The following is a 20,016-nucleotide window of genomic DNA, read 5'->3' on the forward strand; positions in this document are numbered from 1 at the left end:
AACAAGAGGAATAAGTAGATATCACAGTTGTTCAATAGAAGACCCCCCAAAAAAGAATAATCAACATATCACAGTTCAATCATAAATCTGACCTTAATCTCTGAAAATCAATAAATCTTTATTAAGTGCCTATTGTATGCCAGGTATTGTGTTAAATGCTGGGGATAGAAAAAGAGGCAAAAGATATTCCTTGCAACAAGGATCTAATCAGGAAGACAATATATAAACAAGTATATACAAAGCAAACTACATATCATTTAAATAGAAAATAATTAAGGAACTAAAGGTACTAGAATTAATAGGGGTTTAAAAAAGGCTTCCTGGAAAAAATAAGATTTCAGTTTGGAATTAAAGGAAGCAAAGGAGGTCAATAGTCAGAGTTTAGGAGGGAAAGCTTTTCAACCATTGAGGATAATTAGAAAAATGTCTAGACTCAAGAGATAGAGTTTTTTGGCTCATGGAATAGCCAGGAGGCCAATGTCACTGAAATGAAGAGTACATGGTAGGGAATAAGGAATAAGAAAATTGGAAAGCTAAGAGACACAGAATTATAAAAATCAGGGGCAGCTAGGTGGCACAGTGGATAGAGCACCAGCCCTGAAGTCAGGAGAAGCTGAGTTCAAAACTGACCTCAAACACTTAACCCTTCCAATCTGTATGACCTTGGCAAGGCACTTAACTCCAATTGCCTCAGGAGAAAAAATAGAATTATAAAAATCAAACAGAGTGGCACATGAATTTCCTGGGCAACTCACAACTCTCAACTTAGTCTTGATGTTTTGAGTCCATTTGGGAACAGTCAATATAACATAGAACTCTGCTCCGCACTCTCTTGCCAGGCAAAACTGCTTCTTTTCTGCCCAATCTAAAAGCTCTCAAGAATGCCATAGCTGAAATCAAGAGCTTAAAGATCGATGATGAAAATGCTGCCATGAGATTGCTATCAAGAATAAAGAATTTAAATACCAAGGAACTATAGTCAAGATCATATTAGTATTTAAAGCAACTATACTAAGGAAAAGAAAAAACTTGAAATAAGATGTTCCAAGTGGCAGAAGATAAATGCTTACAAAGAATATTTTGTACTGTTAAGTTTGAGCATAATCCTACAATGCACAAACATACACACAAAGAGTTTGGACCAGAAATATATTGCCCTCTATAATGAAACAGATAGTGATGGGTAAATATTAAAGATAGAGGGAACAGTTTGGTTGCAAAGAATCACAACTATAATGAAATTCAACTCTGAAAAGTAGATCATAAAGCAGCTTTCAAGTGGAAAGAAATAAATGTTGTTCACTGACTGAAGAAAGACAGTGAAAGAACTAATATTTGGGATCTGGGAGATGTGAATAAAAAAATAAATAGTAGGGTAGAAACAGATGTTTAATGTGGTTCACATTTTTTTCTTTTGTACCTCCTTTTCTTGGTGAGAGGCAAATAAGGAAGAAAACATAGGAAGATAGATGAAGGGGAATTCACAATTTATAAACAAACCTATGAATATTGATAGGATAAACTATCTCACAATATGGACATTGTTAGCAGATATCAGTTTCTAAGAAATACCTTGAAATATAAAGATTTATAAAGGAGTAAAATGAAAAGCTTTAACAAAATTTATTATACCTGAGGTAGACTTAATAAAATAGCAATCCCTACCTTAGAAACAGAAAAAGTAAAGATAGATTTGGTCAAAAGAGATAAAAAGTGAAAACATAGAATGTGTAAAAATAATAAAACCAATTTTTAATACTCTGAATGCAGTAGCATATTTTAAGTACAAGCTAATGAAATTTCATGGAGCAAAAGTAAGTAAAAGTAAAGTGAATCTGAGACTTAGGAAAATATAATGAAAAGTTAAATAAGAAAGAAATTATGAGAGTCTGAATTATGCAAACTATCCTTTCCATTAAAGTTTTACCTTTAATTGTATTGCATTTTCCAAATGACATGATAATAAAACTAAATATAAAACAGGGTACATTTGTGTTTTCTACTTTTACATGAATCCATAACTAGAATATTTTAATGACCAATATTGTAGCTAGCTTCCTAAAAATCATTAGTTGACTCTAAAATGTCAGTGCAAAACTGGTCTATAATATATATGTGTGTGTATGTGTGTGTATATATATGTATATATATATATATATACATATATATACACACATATAATATATAATAAAACCCATTGAAATTTAAATATATATTTAATATATTTTGATGGTTTTTATTTTTCCAATTACCTGTAAAGATAGTTTTCAACATTCATTTTTGCAAGATTTCAAGTTCCAAATTTTTTCTTCCTCCCTTAACCATCCCCTGCTCCCCCCCACCAAGAGAGCAAGGATCTAATATACATTATACATATACAATTATTTTAAACACCTTTCTGTATTAGTCATGTTGTGGAAAAAATACAAACAAAAGGAGAAAACCATGAGGGAAAAAAAAGCAAAAGGGGAAAAAAAACCATGAAAATAGTATGCTTCAATCCACATTCTGTCTCCATAGTTCTCTCTCCGGATGTGGATGGCATTTTCTATTCCAAGATTATTAGAATTGTCTTGGATCACTTCATCACTGACAAGAGCCAAGTATATCATAGTTGAACACATAATCTTTCTGTGTAACATACTTCCCCCCCCTTTAATTTTGTAGTCATGCTAAAGTTGTGATAAAATAGAACAAACTAAATCTTAAAGAAAAACTAAATATTAGCTTTAATAAACTTATTTTCCAGAAATGAAGACAGTCTATGAAGTAAAACTAGTTGCTGAATCATCCTAGGTACTGTTAGGATTAAGGAAAATCATATAAAATTTTCCATTCTGCAATTTAAACCTTCCTTCAGATACTAAGAAATGCTTAGTTTAACTAATATATATCTGCATAGGAATGTCTATTTTTCAGTTTCTGAAAAGAGCAAAAAGTGGAAGTGTGAAGAGGACTACAGAACGTTAGTTTTATATCAGAGATGAAACCTTTTGCTGATATTCTGCTGGGATGTGAAAAGACAAGATGAAAAGTACCTTTTTAGCTGAGACTTTTGATATACCAGATTTGGATTTTAGTTCTACATACATGCATATCAGGGCAAATGAAAAATGTTTATTTGCTGGAATGAGACTCTGACAAAATTATTCTCAGGGAAGAGGCCGCTGTTAATTAAAGGGAATAGTTGCTTTAAAAAAAAACAAAACTGGTCAAGAAGGGAAGATCAATAAGGGAAAATAACTCCCTTATTTATTTATGAAAACCAGTAAATTCTGGGACTGCAGAAAATTTTGTCTTTTTGTTATGCAAATAAGATACTTATATCCACAGACTAACAGATTTTTAGAGTAGGAGAGTAGGAGATACCACTGTACCTCCCCTCTTATCCTTCATCTCCTCCAGCCCCAGTCATCATTTCTCCTTGATTCTTTAGGCGAATGATTCTATTCACAGTGTTTTTTGCTCCCTCCCCATTCATTCGAATCTGTAATAGTGGCATCCAGGAAAAAATTCCAGGAATTTATAGGCAAAAGTTTGAAGAACAAGTGGGAAACTTTTAGCAATTGATTTTTCTTCATTTCTGTCAGTTCCCTAAGCCTACTGCTAAGAATGAAGACAGCAAATGCTCATATGCAATTTGATATCCCCAATAAACTCATTTTCCATAGTACAGAACCCAACTTGGAAATCAAAACTAGCCAGTCAGTATTGTACCGACTTCGAGCACTAATGGTCTTGCTCTGATTTAAAAGCTGGGCGGGCAAGAGCCTGGATATTTCCAGAGCAGAGATCTCTAGAAAGTGAGCAAGTATTGACATTGTAGACAGCTGCTGTTGCTGCAGACTAGAAAAAATAGTTCTAAACACACACGCAGGCAAATTCATTCACCATTGTCACCCACTTTAACTTCTTTAGGGGCGCATACCTTGGGAAGAAGAAAAACCCAGAATTGTGTCTGCCAGGCCACCTTTGGCCCGGACAAAAATCCTTTCCCTGCTAAACCTCACTGTAACAATTAAACTCCTCTGCGAAGCAAGCTTGCAATATGGATAATCCCCTTTTCAGGGGTTCTAAGATCTTTTTCTCCCACATTACACACACTTAGAATTGTGAATTCTCTATTCCATACACCTTGCTAAATCCCATTCTGCACCCAACTATATGCTCTGAGAGTCCCGGAGAGCTTTCTTCATCTCTACTTACCAAATCTAATTACTTGCTGTGAAGTCCTAGGGATGCATATGTCTAGAGAGCAAAAGAAACAGAAGAGTCCCCAGCGGACAAACTTGCTCCTGAGACTAGAGCCGAGAAGAAGGGTGATGTTCTCCATCTTTTCCTCTCCTTAATGTGTCCCCAAATGTTGCCGCTTCCTAGAGCTCAGAAGTTGGTCCTTAATCCAATAGGATCCCTCCTCATTCTCCTAGGGGGTTTCTTTCTTTGTGCCCTGCTTCTCCGTCTCTATACCAGGAAAGAGAGTGATAAATATAGAACTGCAGGTGAGAAAGTGGCAGGCAGTTGCTGTTGTGTTCTGGAATTGTCACTTTTCTTTATGCCATCACCACCTCTTTCATCAGAAGCAGATTTAGAAGAATCGAAGCTCTTTTTGAACTTGTGGGTAAAGGAATTTTGGTGGTGAAAGTTATTGCCCTAAATAACTGAAATATCTCTGTCATTTGTTCTTTGGTCAAATGCAAAACTGAGAAAGGTGGTGAGAAAAAGGATATAAAGCAGGGAGAGTACAGCAGAAAAAGCAGAATAGACAGCGTATGCATTTTTACAGAGGTTCTGAGCAGTTAAGAAGTAGGATTTCCAGTAGATTAAATGGGATTAGAGATACCCTTGCCACTCTCATTCCTTCTCCCTGTCTCACTCTTTCTTTACTATATGCTCTTCTTGCTCTCAGAACACCCTCTACATCTAACATAGGATGGAAATCTAATTAAATCCCTATATCCTAATGATAAAAGCAAATCTCTTCACAGTAGTTCTGAAAGTGGAGGCAGCTCATATAGAAAAGGTGGAAAAGAATAACCTCTTTGGAAATGCCCCCAGTGCCCTTTCAAGAAAGTTCATTCCACTTTTCCTCCTTTCTCTCCCCCTCCTCCTCCTTTTCCTTCTTTCTCCTCCTACTTCTTCATCTTCTTCTTCGTCATCTTTTTTTGATTTTTTTTGCCACCAAGATTACCAAAAATCTTAAACTAGAGTTTAACCTCAACAAATATTCCCACAGTCTGTCTCTTTTTATATGTGTATATGTATGTACTCTTGCATATATGAAGTTTTATTGAAATGTTATATTACATTACATGTACAGATTACTTCCACTTCTGAAACATCACTTGCAGCAACATAAAACAGTTAAATAAAATAATGATTATGTTATCTGAAAGTGCATACAACATTTCAAATCTGTGGAACTTTCAAATCTACTTTTTAAAAAATTAACTGAAACCTGTTTTCTCTCACCCCATCAATCCTATTGACAAAAAAAAAGAAAACAAAAGGCAATTTCTTCTAACAAATATGCATAATAAAATATAATAAATTCAAAACAAATCTCTCCATTGGTTGTATATAAAAATAGATATCTCATTCTGAATCCTAAATCCATTTACCAATTACCCTGTTTTGAATTAAATATTTTATCATCACTCTTCTGGAATCATAAATGATCAATATATTGATCACAGTTCATTGCTTGCAAAGCTACTTGTTTCAAGTGTTTTATTCTGTTTCAATCCAGTTCATTCTTCATTAGTTTGTAAATGTGCTTTAAATTGTTCATTTTTATAATATTGCATTATAGTATAAATTCTTCTGGTTCTTCTGACTTAACATTAGTTTGTCTAAATTTTTTCATGTTTTATTGAAATTATTTATTGCTATAGAGTATTATTCTATTATATTAATATATTACATTTTATTCAGCCATTCAACAACAAAGAACTGTTATAAACATTCATGTCCATAAATGACATTTTCCTTTTCTTTGATCTGTTCAACAAAGGCCTAGCAGTGAGAAAGCTAATTTAAAGAACATGCATAGTGTGTAAATTTTTGTGTATAATTGCAAAATATTTTCCAGAATGGTTGTATCTTTTCACAGGTCCACCAAAAGTATAGAGTGGCTGCAATGAAGGGGAGTGCCAAGAAGAAGAAGTAGAATGCTGGTATATGTTTTGCAATCAAAATTAATCTAGCCTACCAAAAGGAATGAATGATAATTTCATTATTACTTGTAGGAATGTGACATCACCATCATTAGTGCATATGCTTTCATCATGACAAACTCTGATAAGGTCAAATAAAAATCCTCATCATCAATATGCTGAAAGAGGATAAGCTTACAATTCTGGAGGTTAATATCAATGACATATCAGGGAGTCATTGGGAGCAATAGAGTCACAAACAGCAAAAGCAATGATAACTTCCCAAGTTACTTGTTCATCTAATAGCCTTCTCATCACTGTCTTCCATTTACACAATAAAATTTCACATGTGCACCCTTGCAGCAAACATTGGCTTTTAATAGACATGATGTGAAGAAGTAGATGTGTAGTTTAGCATTGGACTGAATGTAGACTTGTCGTCTCTAAGGTAAACGTTCACATTCAGCAAAAGTGGCAGCCTCAAGTCAAGACAACTATCAGGTAATTTAATGTGATTTTGGTGCTTCTCTGAGTGGGAATAGTTCATTGCTTACTTGGAAATAGTTGCTCCAAGACAAAGTTGGCAACAGTAGAGCAGAAATTTCAGAAATTTCAGAGATCACAGCATTATTACTCAGCTGAACTAGAAACAATTGCAAACACCAGCATTCATTGAAAATGATGGAGAAATTCACAAACTGCTAAACAAAAATGGGAACTACACAAGATTTGCCAGTACTATAGTTCATTTGTCTCTAAGAAAGCAACTTTTAACTTTATCAAAAACAAAGTGCAAGCAAAACTTAGAGAGATGCAGGATTCTTGGTTCAGTAAGAAGACAGATTGAATTCAGCTTTACACTGATCATAATTCAAAATACTTCAATGATGCCCTGAAGGCTGTTTATGATCCAAAGATCTATGGTGCATCTCAATTATTCAATGCTGATGGAACCACATTGTTTAGTGATAAGAACATGATTCTGGAAAGGTGGGCTGAGCACTTCCATAGTGTTCTCAATAGATTGTCATCAATCAATGCTGAAGCAATTACTGTGTACTTCAAGTGGAAATCAATCCCTCTCTAGTCAAACTTCCAACTGAAAAAGAGGTTTTGAATGCCATTAGGCTCCTCTAGTGTGACAAAGCATCTTGTACTGATTCCATACCAGCAGAGAGCTATAAGTCTCTAAGAAATTATAAATAATTACTCCAATTATTAAAATCGGACTTTATTTATATAAAAATGTTTTGTGATTCATGTTTATGTAATTCCTGTTTTTTTCTTGGGAGATGTACTCCCAGGTATTTATGTTGCCTATATGTTAGATAAGATATCTTTTATAATACCTCTTGAAGGATTTTGTTGGTAATATGTAGAAATATTAATGAGTTATTTCCGTCTACCAGATTCACTTTATAAGACAAGTATATTCCTAAAAACTAAAGCAAATAAGAAAAGAATACTGAAAATATTAGAAATATTAATTAATATTAATTTTTAATCTTGTCAGATTATAGTAATTTATCCATGAAATCATTCATTATGACCAAACTGGATTTATACCAAGCATGCAAGGATAATTCAACATTAGGAAAGCAATCAACATAATTAATCATATTAAAACCCTCAGAGTTGTTTTGACTTACTTTTCTCTTGTTATTTGTGTATAATATTTTTCATATAGTTGTTAATAGTATAATTCTTATGTATTTGAAAATGGCTTTTGTTTTTACATATAAGTATATATGCACATACACAAATATTTATGTACATAAATGTATACATATGCTTTATAAAATATATATTTTGTATATGGTCAATTATATGTACATATATTATATGCATATATATTATTTTTTATGTCTCTTGGATACAAAAACCTTATTTTAAAATTTTGATACATATTTTACCATTTCCCTTTGCATCCTAAGTGCCTTTTTTTTGTCTATGCAGAAGCTTTTCAGTTTCATTCAATCAAAGTTATCCATTTTTTCTTTTCTCATTGCCTCTATCTTCTGATTGGTTAAGAACAGATATCCTCATGATTATGAATCCTTTTCTTCTAAATTTTTAATACTATCTTTAACATGACAGTCATATTTTCAATTATTATTTTTTAAATTATATTTTTTAAGTCAGCAAAAATCTACCTTCTTTTCTCCAATGCTTTGCCCACTTTGAAAAAGAAAAAAAGCCCTAAAACCCTCTTATAAACCTGTATGATCAACCATACCAAATTCCAACATTGACTATATCCTGACAATCGCTTTTTTGGAGATTCATATGATGCAGTATTAATTTTTTTCATTCCCTCATTTTAATTCTGTTTACATTTATAATGTTAGTATTTTCTTATAAGCAATAAATTGGGGGATTTGGTTTTCTTACCAAATCACCACTTATTTTCATTTTATTATATTATTTAATCCATTCACATTTAAAGCCATAAGAGTTAGGTTTATATTTTTCTCCATTTACTTTCATTATGAATTTTTTCCTGTTTCCACCATAAACACTGTGCTTCGTCAATTTGATTAATTTATCTTAGTTTATTTTAAGATGATCTTATTCCTACTAACTCTTTTCATCCTCATGCTCTTCTCCATCCCATTAGATGCCTTTGGGTTTTTGTATATCATTCCTTTTTTCTTTCTTACTTTTACCTGGTTATTTAATTCTTCTCTTTTTTCTCTTAAATAGCCAAAGCAGATTAACCTTTTCTCTCTTTCCTTTCAAATGGTTTTATTAGTTTTTAAATTTCAATTTTCTTTTTCTAAAAAAATTTGTTTACTTCATACTTTTTATTGCTTATTTCCCCTTTCTGGGTGCTTTACATTTGTATTCTTTGACTAATAACTTTTATATTCCAGTCTTTCTCTATTCTATGGGGTTCTCTGTTCTAAACAGTTCCTGGTATTGCTTTGTAAAGCTTGCCTAGGACCTGAGTTCAAATTTGACCTCAGACACTTAACACTTCCTAACTATGTGACCCTGGGCAAGTCATTTAACCCCAATTGCCTCAGCAAAAAAAAAAAAAAAAAAGTAAAACTTGCCTCCTGGTCTCCTTTTAAAAATTTTCTTATTTTTCAAAATACATGCAAAAATAGTTTTCAACATTCATCCTTGCAAAAATCTTGTGTTCCATATTTTTCTTCTTCCCTCCCCTAGATAGCAAGTAATCCAATATAGGTTAAACATGTGCAATTTTTCTAAACATGTTTCCACATTTATCATGCTGCACAAGAAAAATCAAATCAAAATGGAAAAAAAATGAGAGGAAAAAACAGTCAAGCAAACAACAACAACAAAGGTGAACACTATGTTGTGATTCACATTCAATACCTATAGACCTCTCTCTAGAAGCAGATAATCCTTTCCATCACAAATCTATTGGAATTGGGCTGAATCACCTCGTTGTTGAAGAGTTCTAGTACTCTTTTTTCCTGTTATGCTTCACTCTTAGAAATATATCAAATCTTGTAAGTGATAGAGAGGATATTGCCCTGTTTTAGCAATCTACTTACCTCTGTGATTATTCAGGGTATTATCAATCTTTGCCCTCCATCTGGCCAATTTGTTCCTAGTTTGTCTTAAAATCTCCTCCTTAAGTTCATACCATTACACTCTCCTGAGAATCATTTACATCTAGAAGTTCTAATTGACTTTTTCCTAAGGTAGATTAAGTGTCCAAATCCTTTTAGTTAATGGCCATTGTAAGACTCCATCTGTCTTTGTAGAATATTTCTCTTCTATGAAAGAATTCATCAATCATTCCCCCCTCTCATCATTCAAATAAGATTTCCCTTTCTTCCATTTTTTCAGTCCTCTTTTTTGTATCCTTATCTATTCTTCTACAGATTTTCTTCTTCCTGACAGAGTACAGAAATATTTTTTTCCAAACATTATTAGACTTTGGCTTGATTAAGGAGTACATCACTCAATAAATTTTTAAATACCTATTATATGCTGGCACTGTGCTAAGCATTGGGGCAACAAAAGAAGTATTCCCTATATTCAGGGAGTTTACAATCTAATAGAAACAATATGCAAATATATATACAAAACAAATTATATAATAGATAATTAGGAAATAACATAAAGAGGAAAAGGAGGGAAAGAGGGATTAAGATAGACTTCCTATGGAAGGTAAGACTTAAATTGAGAACTAAAAGAAACCAGGAACAGCAGTAATTGGGGCAAAGGGAAAACATTCCAAGCATAGGGGACAGCTGGAAATGGAGTGCCTTACTTATGGAAGAATAAAGCAACCGGTATCACTGGATGAAAGAGTATAAGAAGACTGGAAAAGGAGCAGAAGTCTGGGTTATGAAGACTTAGAATGCCAAGCAAGGCATTTGGTATTTGATTCTGGAGGTAATAGAAAGTTACTAGAGTTTATTTAATAAGAGGTGATGTGATTGGACCTGCACTTTAGGAAAATCATGTTAATGGCTAAAGGAGAATCTATAGCAGCTCTTTTTATGATAGCAAAGAACTGGAAACAAAATAATTATTGGGAAATGACTTTTTTTAGCCATTTGAGTATAATAAATTACTGTATTCTCAAGAAATTATGAACATGACTAATACAGATAAATAGCAAGAGCTTTTTTTAATTTTTTAAAAAAAATATTTTTATAAGGGAAAACTCTCTGGGAGGGGGAAAAGAGAGAATTCTGGGGAAAACTATGATGATATGCAATATAAAAGACATCAATAAAAAAAAGTTTTTAAACAGAAGGGGTGGGCCATAAGATGCATGCTATTCAAGGGAAGACCTGAAAAGCTGAATTTACACTTAATAGTTTTACTTTTGATAATTTTTTCATTATCAAATTTTATTTTTAATTTATGGAATAAAACAAGCATTTTCAATAATGTAATACAATAAAAAAATGATTGCACATGAAACCACAAATCTACTGTGCACAACTTACTATTCCTTTCAAATATACAACAAAATTAACATGTATATTTTTTCTTCCCTCTTGCCACTCTAAAAAATGGGCATAATTAGATACAAATAGGTAAATATATGTGGGAAACTATTCTACACATATTTCTGTACTATTTGATAATTAAAACAAAGTGTTTTAAATTATCATTAATATTACTTTTAAATTATCACTTAAAATATTATCATCATTAAGTCATATTGATTTAATATCTCTAGATCATGAACTTGCATCGAGAATTCAATCCTGACCTAATATATTTATGGAAGACAGAGAGTAAGATTGATTTTGGGCTTATGACTTACTAGAAAAAGGAATGATAATAGAAAGGAAGAATAGATTATTTTTATTGCTCAGGTAATCCAATATTGGTCCTTACTATTTGGTTACATAGAATTATGGCCTCTGTGTGATGAATTCTATCAATGGACTAAGTCAAAAGTCCCCACATATTCAGGAGTAAGGTCAGTTTGCTTTCATGGGAGAGGGAGGTAGGGGTAGAAATTCTTCATTGTTACCTACATTTGGTAATGATTGTTGGAAAAACTGAAATTAGGTGAGATCATATTATTTGTGATACTTTCAGTTGATATTATTTTATTCTCCTCTAGTACTGGAGGTAGGCAACATTTAAGAATGGTCCTAAATTAATCTTTTTGTTCCAGGAAATTGCATCTATACATTAGAAATGAAATTTAGAAGATATATTAGAACTGGATTCATGAATATTTCCCCTGGGCTTTTTCTTCTAGTTCATTTTTTATCTTGGCCCTGTTTTCTCCAAAGATTGGTATTCTGAGGATATATCTAATCATCAGCCCAAGACTATCCTCATAGGAGATATTAAATTGGAAAAGATTAAGTATTCTAGAGAAGGAGATAAGCAGCTTGAAGACTAAATATTGCCAGAAAGAAGCTTTAGAGGTTTGATAATCTTTGGAGAAAACATGCTGGTTTATTTACTGAGGTTGAATTTCGGAGTTGGAGGAATTAACCAAAAATTCTTTGTTGTAAAATAATTTTGACCTGTATCTCTCAAGTGAGTTCAAATGGAAATCAATCAGGTTCTCTAAAGAAAAATGCCTGCTTTTCCTATTCTAATCTGAAGGCAGACTAGATAAGGTACTTTCTCATTATAAGAACTGGAGTTCTTGATTGGCTATATAATAGTGAGTAGCTGAACATACCTTTATGAACCACCTGTTTCAGAAGCCATTACAGCTTGGAGAATGTTACTCTTGTCTAGAGCTATAGCTTGCTGTGAGCCTTACCCCATTTGATAGTGTTCAGGATTAGTCAGGTATGTTTTTCAAGCATGAGTATAGATAGGTTGGGCCTTTCTGATGTACTTGCGTGTGTAATTCTCCAGTGGTTCCTTCTAAATTTTTTAGTGTTTCTTAATTTGAGATCAGTAAATTTAAATAGATAGATAAATAGATAGATAGGTACATGATAGATAAGTATAGTTTAATATTATATATTTCCTTTGTAGTCTTATGTGTTTCATTTTAAGCATTTAAAAACATGAATTTCAGAAGAGATCCACTGGCTTCACCAAAGTGACAAAGGGATCCATGCCATAAAAAAAAAATTTAGGAAACTTTATTCTTAAAGAATAAGATAGGAGATATTGTGAAGACAGAATTATGGAGCTGATTATTAAAATTCAGAGTTGAAAAGATAGAAAATCACTCCTGTTGAGGAAAACAACTTACTGGACATTCATCCCCAGAGCCTGTTTTGCTTTCATTGTCATGGAGGATAAGGGGAGTTAAATCCCCATAACTCCTTCAGTTTTTTCCCATCTCTTCTGGGCTGTATTGACTTATTGACTAATCCAGTCTCCTGATAGTGTAGGTTAAATATTGGAACAAAATGAAATATTAGTAGGCTTTTCAACAGTTTAAAAAAAAAAAAACATTTGCTTACTCCTAACAAAAGAATATTCAATAAGGAGGATTGAGGACATATCAAATTGATGTGATCCTTGCCTAAGTTGCTCATTGTGATACACCAATCAAGCATCAGAGAGTTTATAATGTTTCTTGTTGTAGCTTTGAACTCAGTTGAACAGAGAATAATATGAATAAGCCTGAGGCTATCACCTTTTGAACCACTAAGATTCCAACACAATTTTAATATCTTTTAAGAAAAAATTACCTTAACTTGTAAAGGGAAAGGGATTGAGTTATTTCTCCAATCATATATCAAATCAGAAAGGGATTGGAAATTCTATGCCTGGGTGACAGTTTAGCAGGGTTCAGATCCTTGAGGGTCCATTGGATACAGGAAATCAAAAGACTCCACTTAGATGTGATATCCTAGTGATAGAATATAGGTCATAGGATGACCATCTCTGGATAAAAGTGGATTAATGTGGGAAGAAAATCAGTAGTGTGCACTCCTTTTATAGTTATAATGAGCCTGAATTTCTGGGCTTGGTCCCACTTGTATCAATATCTTCTATGTAGAGATCATTAATATCTGAATGTGATATTCTCAGTGAACCCTTTCTCTGTCATTGTCAACTACATTGATCCTCTTTTTTGAGAATTTGGAAACCGCAGCCTGTTCTGATAGTTGATTTGTAAGTGGCTCTTCTTGGAATCCATTGTTGGTTCTCCATGGAGTTTAATTCTATCTTTAGAGTCCTTGAGGGTAAACAATTTGGACAGTATTTTCATGGGCCTTTTGCTATGGATCTCATTGGAGGATCAATAGCTAAGAATATCAAGGAGCAGCATCACTTTGCTGGTATCTATTTAGGTAAGCCATGTCAGCAGGCTTGAAATGGCAACATCAGGACCATTAATTGAACTCTAAGGGACTCTTTAAGCTGTATGTTGTTAATGACTAATAATTCAGAAAGATTAACTGGAGTATTTTTTAGAGACATATAAACTAGCAACAAGAAAGGAAGATAGTTCTTTAAATTTCACACTATTTATTTCCACAAATTGTTGCTATTGACCTACCATCTAGCAAGGACATGGGATTTGTTCCTGTAATATGCACACAAACATTCACATTTTTATTGTTGGATTATATTTAATAAACAGGTTTTGTAAATAATTTGCCTCTTTCCAGATGATAACCTTATATTGGAGGACAGTCTGCCCCTAATCTAAGATCACTTACTAATTCTAAATTTATTGATCTTTTGGGAAGGCAAAAGCTTCTAAATTTTGTGTAATCAAAATACATCCATTTAATCTTCTGTAATCCCTGAAATCCCTTATTTCATCAAGATCTTCTTATCCATAGTTGTGAAAGGGATCTCCTTCCCAGCTCTTCTAAGTCTTTTTTTTCCTTAATAATGTATTTGTTTTGCTTGATTATGCACATTTATTGCCAGAATATTGTTTTTATTTGCAGGTAGGAAATAGGAAGAAAAAAATAAATGTTTAATAGTAGTTTATAATTTGAACTTTTATATTTACCTCATGTATATATTTGGACATATGACATTTACTAATGTTTTGTTCAATATTGTTGTGATAAGTGGTATGAAAAATTAGTCTAGACCTAATTTCTCCCAGACTATTTTTCTATTTTCCCAACAATTTTTATGTGGAATTCTATTTCTCAAATTTATTGAACATTTCATTATTATCTTCAATTGCTTCTTAATCTTCAGTGCCTAATCTGTTTCACTGATTAACCAGTCCCCTTTTTAACAATACTAGTTTTGATGATCACTCCTTTATAGCATATTTTAAGGACAGACGCCTTCCTACCCACTTATTTTCCATTCTTTTCCTTAAAAAATTTGACCTTTTGTTCTTCTGAATGGAATGCATTATTTTTATAGTACTACAAAATGTGATTGCTATAACATTTCAATCTATATCTATCATAATTTTTGTTATATTAGCACAATACAAACTTGAGCAAGTAATTTCTCCCAAATCACTTGTCTTTATTTTTATAAATAATGCTTAGATTTACATATACATATATATATATATACATATATGAGTGTCTTGGTAGTGATCAGTCAATATATTTATTAGACATCAATGATGTGTTGGTACTGTGAATACAATTACAAAGAATGAAGCAATTCTTACAACAAATTTACATTCTAATGCAGGAGATAACATGTATATATAAAATATATGTGGAATAAATATTAAGCTAATAAATACCTATATAGGCAAAGTGATTAAATGCAGGGTAGCTTGTGAGAGAGGGCTCTATTTGGTGAAGAAACCAGAAAAGGCTTCATGTAGAATCTAGTGATTGGGCTGCATTTTCCAACAAGAGTGGGATTTTATGAAGCTGAGATAGAGAGTTTATTCTAGACTTTATACTAGCTAGTATAAAGGAGATGAGATTATAAATGAGGAACAGGAAGACTAGTTTGAGTAAATAACAGGATTCAGAAAGGGGCAGCAGGAAGTGAGGTAGATGGGTGGTTTGTCCATTATAACTCAAAAGATAAGTTGGTATCAGGTTGTACAGGGCTTTAAAAGCATTAAATGGGGCAGTCTGTATTTTTCCTAGAGTAATAGGAAGTCATTGGAGTTGGTAAGTAAGTAAGTAAGATCAGTGCTTAAGAAAAATAACTATGACAGCAGTGTCTAAGATGGGCTGGAATAGTGAGAGACACTGAAGGAAAGGGAGATCAATTGAAGGGCTGTTGCAATAACCTAGGCAAAAGCTAATAGAGCTGAACTAAGGTAGTAGTTGTATGAGTGAAAAGAAAGGGCAGGATGCAAAATATATTGTGAATTAGAATTGGCCAAGATCTAGCAAGTGACCAAATATGTAGGCTTAAGAGTTCAGTATAATACAGGGCAATGTAGAAAGTTATTTTTGAAGTAAAAATGTAAGTGCAAATCTACAAATATGAAACTAAGGAGATCCAAGAATAAAGAGAATCAAGAGAGACTAGTGCCATAAAAATCTAAAGAAAAGAGAACAAGTAGAAAGTAGGAGTGATCAAAAGCATCAAAGGTTGTAGAGGGGCCAAAAAGAATGAGGATTGAGAAAAAAACATTGGATTTGGTTTAATCAAAAGATTAAAGCAGGAGATAGTAATTGCAGTTGAATAATGAGGCTGCAAGTCAGTCTGCAGAAAGTGAAGGAGAAAGTGAGAAGAGTAACTGAAGACATCAATTGTAGATATGTTGTTAAAGGAAATCAATCACAAAAAGAATTATAAAATTGCAACTAATGGAAATGGATAGTTCAATTAGGGCTTTTTGAAGGGGGAAAGGATACTTGGAAATGTTTTTAGCCAGGAGAGTTGAATTCAAGAACTGGGAAAAGATTAGTGAAGAAATGGGTTCCGATAGAGAGCAATATGCTAAAGAAGATAGAACAGAATGAAATGAACTAAGATGTAGAGGGGTTTGCTTTAGGAAGGAAAGACCCCTCTTCACATGAGATAAGGGTGAAGGAGGAAACAATGTGAGAAGGAAAAATGGAGAGTGGAGTCATGGAAGATTTGAAGAGGGAAGAAAATATTTAGAAAGCCTTTGTGGTGAGTGGGATAGGAAACTGAGGAGGAATAAAAGAATTGCCTTGCTGCAGTGAGGACCCAGTTGAGATTATGTGACATACATTTATAGTGAAACCAGTTAACATGATAGCTCTCTAGCAGTATATAGCAGCACAAGAATAGAATGGTAGGAGTAATCCAGGGCTGAGGTTTGGCAGGGCAAAAACCAAAATAGGATAAGGGGACACATATCTCAAGAGAAAAAAGGCATTGTACAGTTTAACTGGTTCACCAAGAATCAAAATGGAGAAAGTAGGAGAGTATAGCTAATGCTTGACATGAAGACTTGTGAAGGAAATGAAGGATTGGAAATCATGTTAAGAATGAAAAATAGAATTAAGTAGGGGATTATATGACAGAAGGAAAGGTAGAATGACAATAGATCATGATTAGATAAAGCATTTTCTAAGTTCATGAATAAGGGAGAGATGGCAAGATCAATTATATTTCTCATTTTCTTTTTTATTCTTTTGATTTGGTTTTGATAGTTCTTGTCTTAGTAGGTCATTGTTTTCTGTCAGGCCCATTCTAATTTTCTGGGCATTTTGTTTCTAAGGGAGGTTTTCCACTATTTATTCTAGAGTATCAATTCCATAGGTTATTCTTTCCTCACTAGCTTACCATTCTAAACTTTTTGTTTCATTTCTTTCCAGGTACTCTATCAATACTTGTGACCAGTACTCTTTTTTTTCTCTGAGGTCTGTACTTCTTATGGGTCCATTTCATGGCTTACTCCCTGAGTCTCTTTCAAAACCATGTGTTTCCTCATGGTTTTTGCATGGTTTACTCATCTCACCCACTTCAGTATCTATTTGGAGAGTCCTCACTTGCTTGGATTGGTCAACTGAATGGTATAGGCAAGCCCTACTATATTCTAATTATGGTAATCCAAACCAGATACAGACTAGGCTATTCCAAGACTGTGCTAGTATTTAGTTCTGCCCAGAGGATGGGGAATGGTACCTGCTTGCTATAAGGCTTTAGAAACTGCAGACAAGAATAGAATAATGTATTTTGAAGAGCATCTGAATTCAGGATGCTGCCCAGTATAACTTTCCCTGCAAATCTGAGACTAACCATACATAAAAAAAAAAAAGATTGATATTCAATAAGGAGGCATTTGAAACATTTTTAAAAGGGAAAGTAGAACTGAAGAATTTATTTCTCAAACACAGAAATGTGAGAGAAATGAATAAAGGCAACAAACAAGGACAGAAATTAGTAATAGCAGAAAGATCAGTGTCCAAATGTACAAAATGAGATAGGAGTGAAGGCAGAATGCTGCTGGAGGTAACAGAGAAAAAGTGGCATTATGGACAGAACCTTGACTGGTAAACGAGTGCTTTTTGTAGGACTACATATAACATAGGAAGATACCCAAAAGAGGGGGGAAGGATGTGAAGGGTCAAATCAAGGGTTGGCAATGAGGGTAAGGCAAACCTATGGCCTTAGGAAGGGAAGAGCTTAAAGGGGAAAGGGTAACAGAAGGAAAAAAAAGACTGAAAATGGAGGAAAGGAAAAAAAAATCTTGCTTTGTTGGTAGGAAAAGGCTCTACTGATAAATGTTCTCAAGGTAAAAAAAAGAAACTGTGATGGGAGAGAGGAACCTTGCACTGGATGTGACCTTGGGTAGATTCATGCTTAAAATGTCCCTTTGTCCTAAAACCTTAAAAAAAAAAAAAGAAACTGGTAAAAGAGGCACAAAAATTAAATGAAGAGAAGAATAGCTTAAAAAGTAGAATTGGCCAAATGGAAAAGAAGGTACAAAAACTCATTGAAGAAAATAATTCCTTAAAAAGTAAAATTGAGCAAGTGGAAACTAATGACCTTATGAGCCATCAAGAATCAATCAAATAAAATTTATAAATGAAAAAAATAAAAGAAATTGTGAAATAACTCATTAGAAAAATAACTGACTTGGAAAGTAAAGTTAGGAGACTTATGTCTCCTAATTAAGAATAATTAGTTCACCTGAAAGTCATGATCAAAAAAAGAACCTAGACATCATCGTTCAAGAAGTTATCAAGAAAAACTGTCCTGATATTCTGAAACAGAGGGTAACACAAAAATTGAAAGAAGTCACCAATCATCTCCTGAAAGAGATTCCAAAATGAAAACTCCAAGGAATATTATAGCCAAATTACAAAGTTCTCAGATCAAGGAGAAAATACTGCAAGCAGCCAAAACAAAGAAACAAACAATTCAAGTATCATGGAGCCATAGTCAGGATAACAAAAGATTTAACAGCTTCTACATTAAAAGATCAGAGAATTTGGAATATGATATTCCAAAAGGCAAAAGTGATAGGATTTTAAAAAATAGAGGATTTTTAAGTATTTCTGATGAAAAGACCAGAGCTAAATAGAAAATCTGGCTTTCATATACAAGACTGAAGAAAAGCATAAAAATATAAAGATGAAAGAGAAATTATAAGTGATTCAATAAAGTTAAACTGTTTACATTCCTGCATGGCAAAATGATATTTGTAACTCTTTAAAACTTTCTCATTATTAGGACAGTTAGAAAGGATATACATAGACAGAGGATATAGGTGTGAGTTAAATATGATATAATAATTACCTAAAAAAATAAGGAATGAGAAAGACGAATGCACTAAGAAAACAGGAAAAGGAGAAGTAGAAAGGAGTAAAATATCTAGCAGAAAATAAGTACAAAAGAGCTTTTACATTGGAGGTAAAGATGGAGGAAGTAGGGTACGTCTTGTGAACTTTACTTTCATAGGAAATGGCTCAAAGAAGGAATAACATAGTTGGGTATAGATATCTATCTTACTCTACAGGTAAAGAGAGAAAGGGAATAAGAGAAGAAAACAGCCAATTGGGAGAGGTAAGAATCAGAAGCAAAACACTTTTGAAAATGGACAAGATGAAAGGAGAAAGAGAGTGAGATAAATGGGGGGAAGGGGAATAGACTAGAGGGAAGTTCATAGTAATCGGAACTATGGAAAAAATTTACAGCAAGTTTCTCTGATAAAAACATCATTTTTCAAATATATAGAGAACTAAATTAAATTTATAGAAATAAGAGCCAATTGATACAAACAACTAAAGATATAAACAGGAAATTTTGATTTGAAGAAATCAAAATTACATATAGTCATATTTAAAAATGGTCTAATGTATTGGTCATCCTGCCATCTAGGGAAGGGGGTGGAGGGAAGGAGGGGAAAAATTGTAACAAAAGGTTTGGCAATTGTCAATGCTGTAAAATTACCCATGCATATAACTTGTAAATAAAAAGCTATTAAAAATAAAAAATAAATGGTCTAAATTCTTATTGATTAGAGAAGTGCAAATTAAAAGAACTCTATCAACTTGCCTAATGTTACAGAAAAGGAAATATGTTGCAGGGGATGTGGGAAAATTGAGAAACTGAGGCA

The 20,016-nt window shown here is 33.0% G+C and overlaps 1 protein-coding gene across 1 annotated transcript in view; it reads right to left on the reverse strand.

Annotated features, from left to right (window-relative positions):
* The window catches only part of GRIK1 (glutamate ionotropic receptor kainate type subunit 1), a 96,625-nt gene extending 92,193 nt beyond the window's left edge, over nucleotides 1–4,432 (reverse strand). Inside the window, exon 1 of the mRNA XM_051984783.1 lies at nucleotides 4,207–4,432. Coding sequence (XP_051840743.1) covers nucleotides 4,207–4,333 — 127 coding nt within the window. The 5' untranslated portion in view covers nucleotides 4,334–4,432. The remainder of the gene's footprint in view (nucleotides 1–4,206) is intronic.
* Nucleotides 4,433–20,016: the final 15,584 nt, after the last annotated feature.

Source organism: Antechinus flavipes, chromosome 3, assembly GCF_016432865.1.
Source record: "Antechinus flavipes isolate AdamAnt ecotype Samford, QLD, Australia chromosome 3, AdamAnt_v2, whole genome shotgun sequence".
Lineage (NCBI taxonomy): Eukaryota > Metazoa > Chordata > Mammalia > Dasyuromorphia > Dasyuridae > Antechinus > Antechinus flavipes.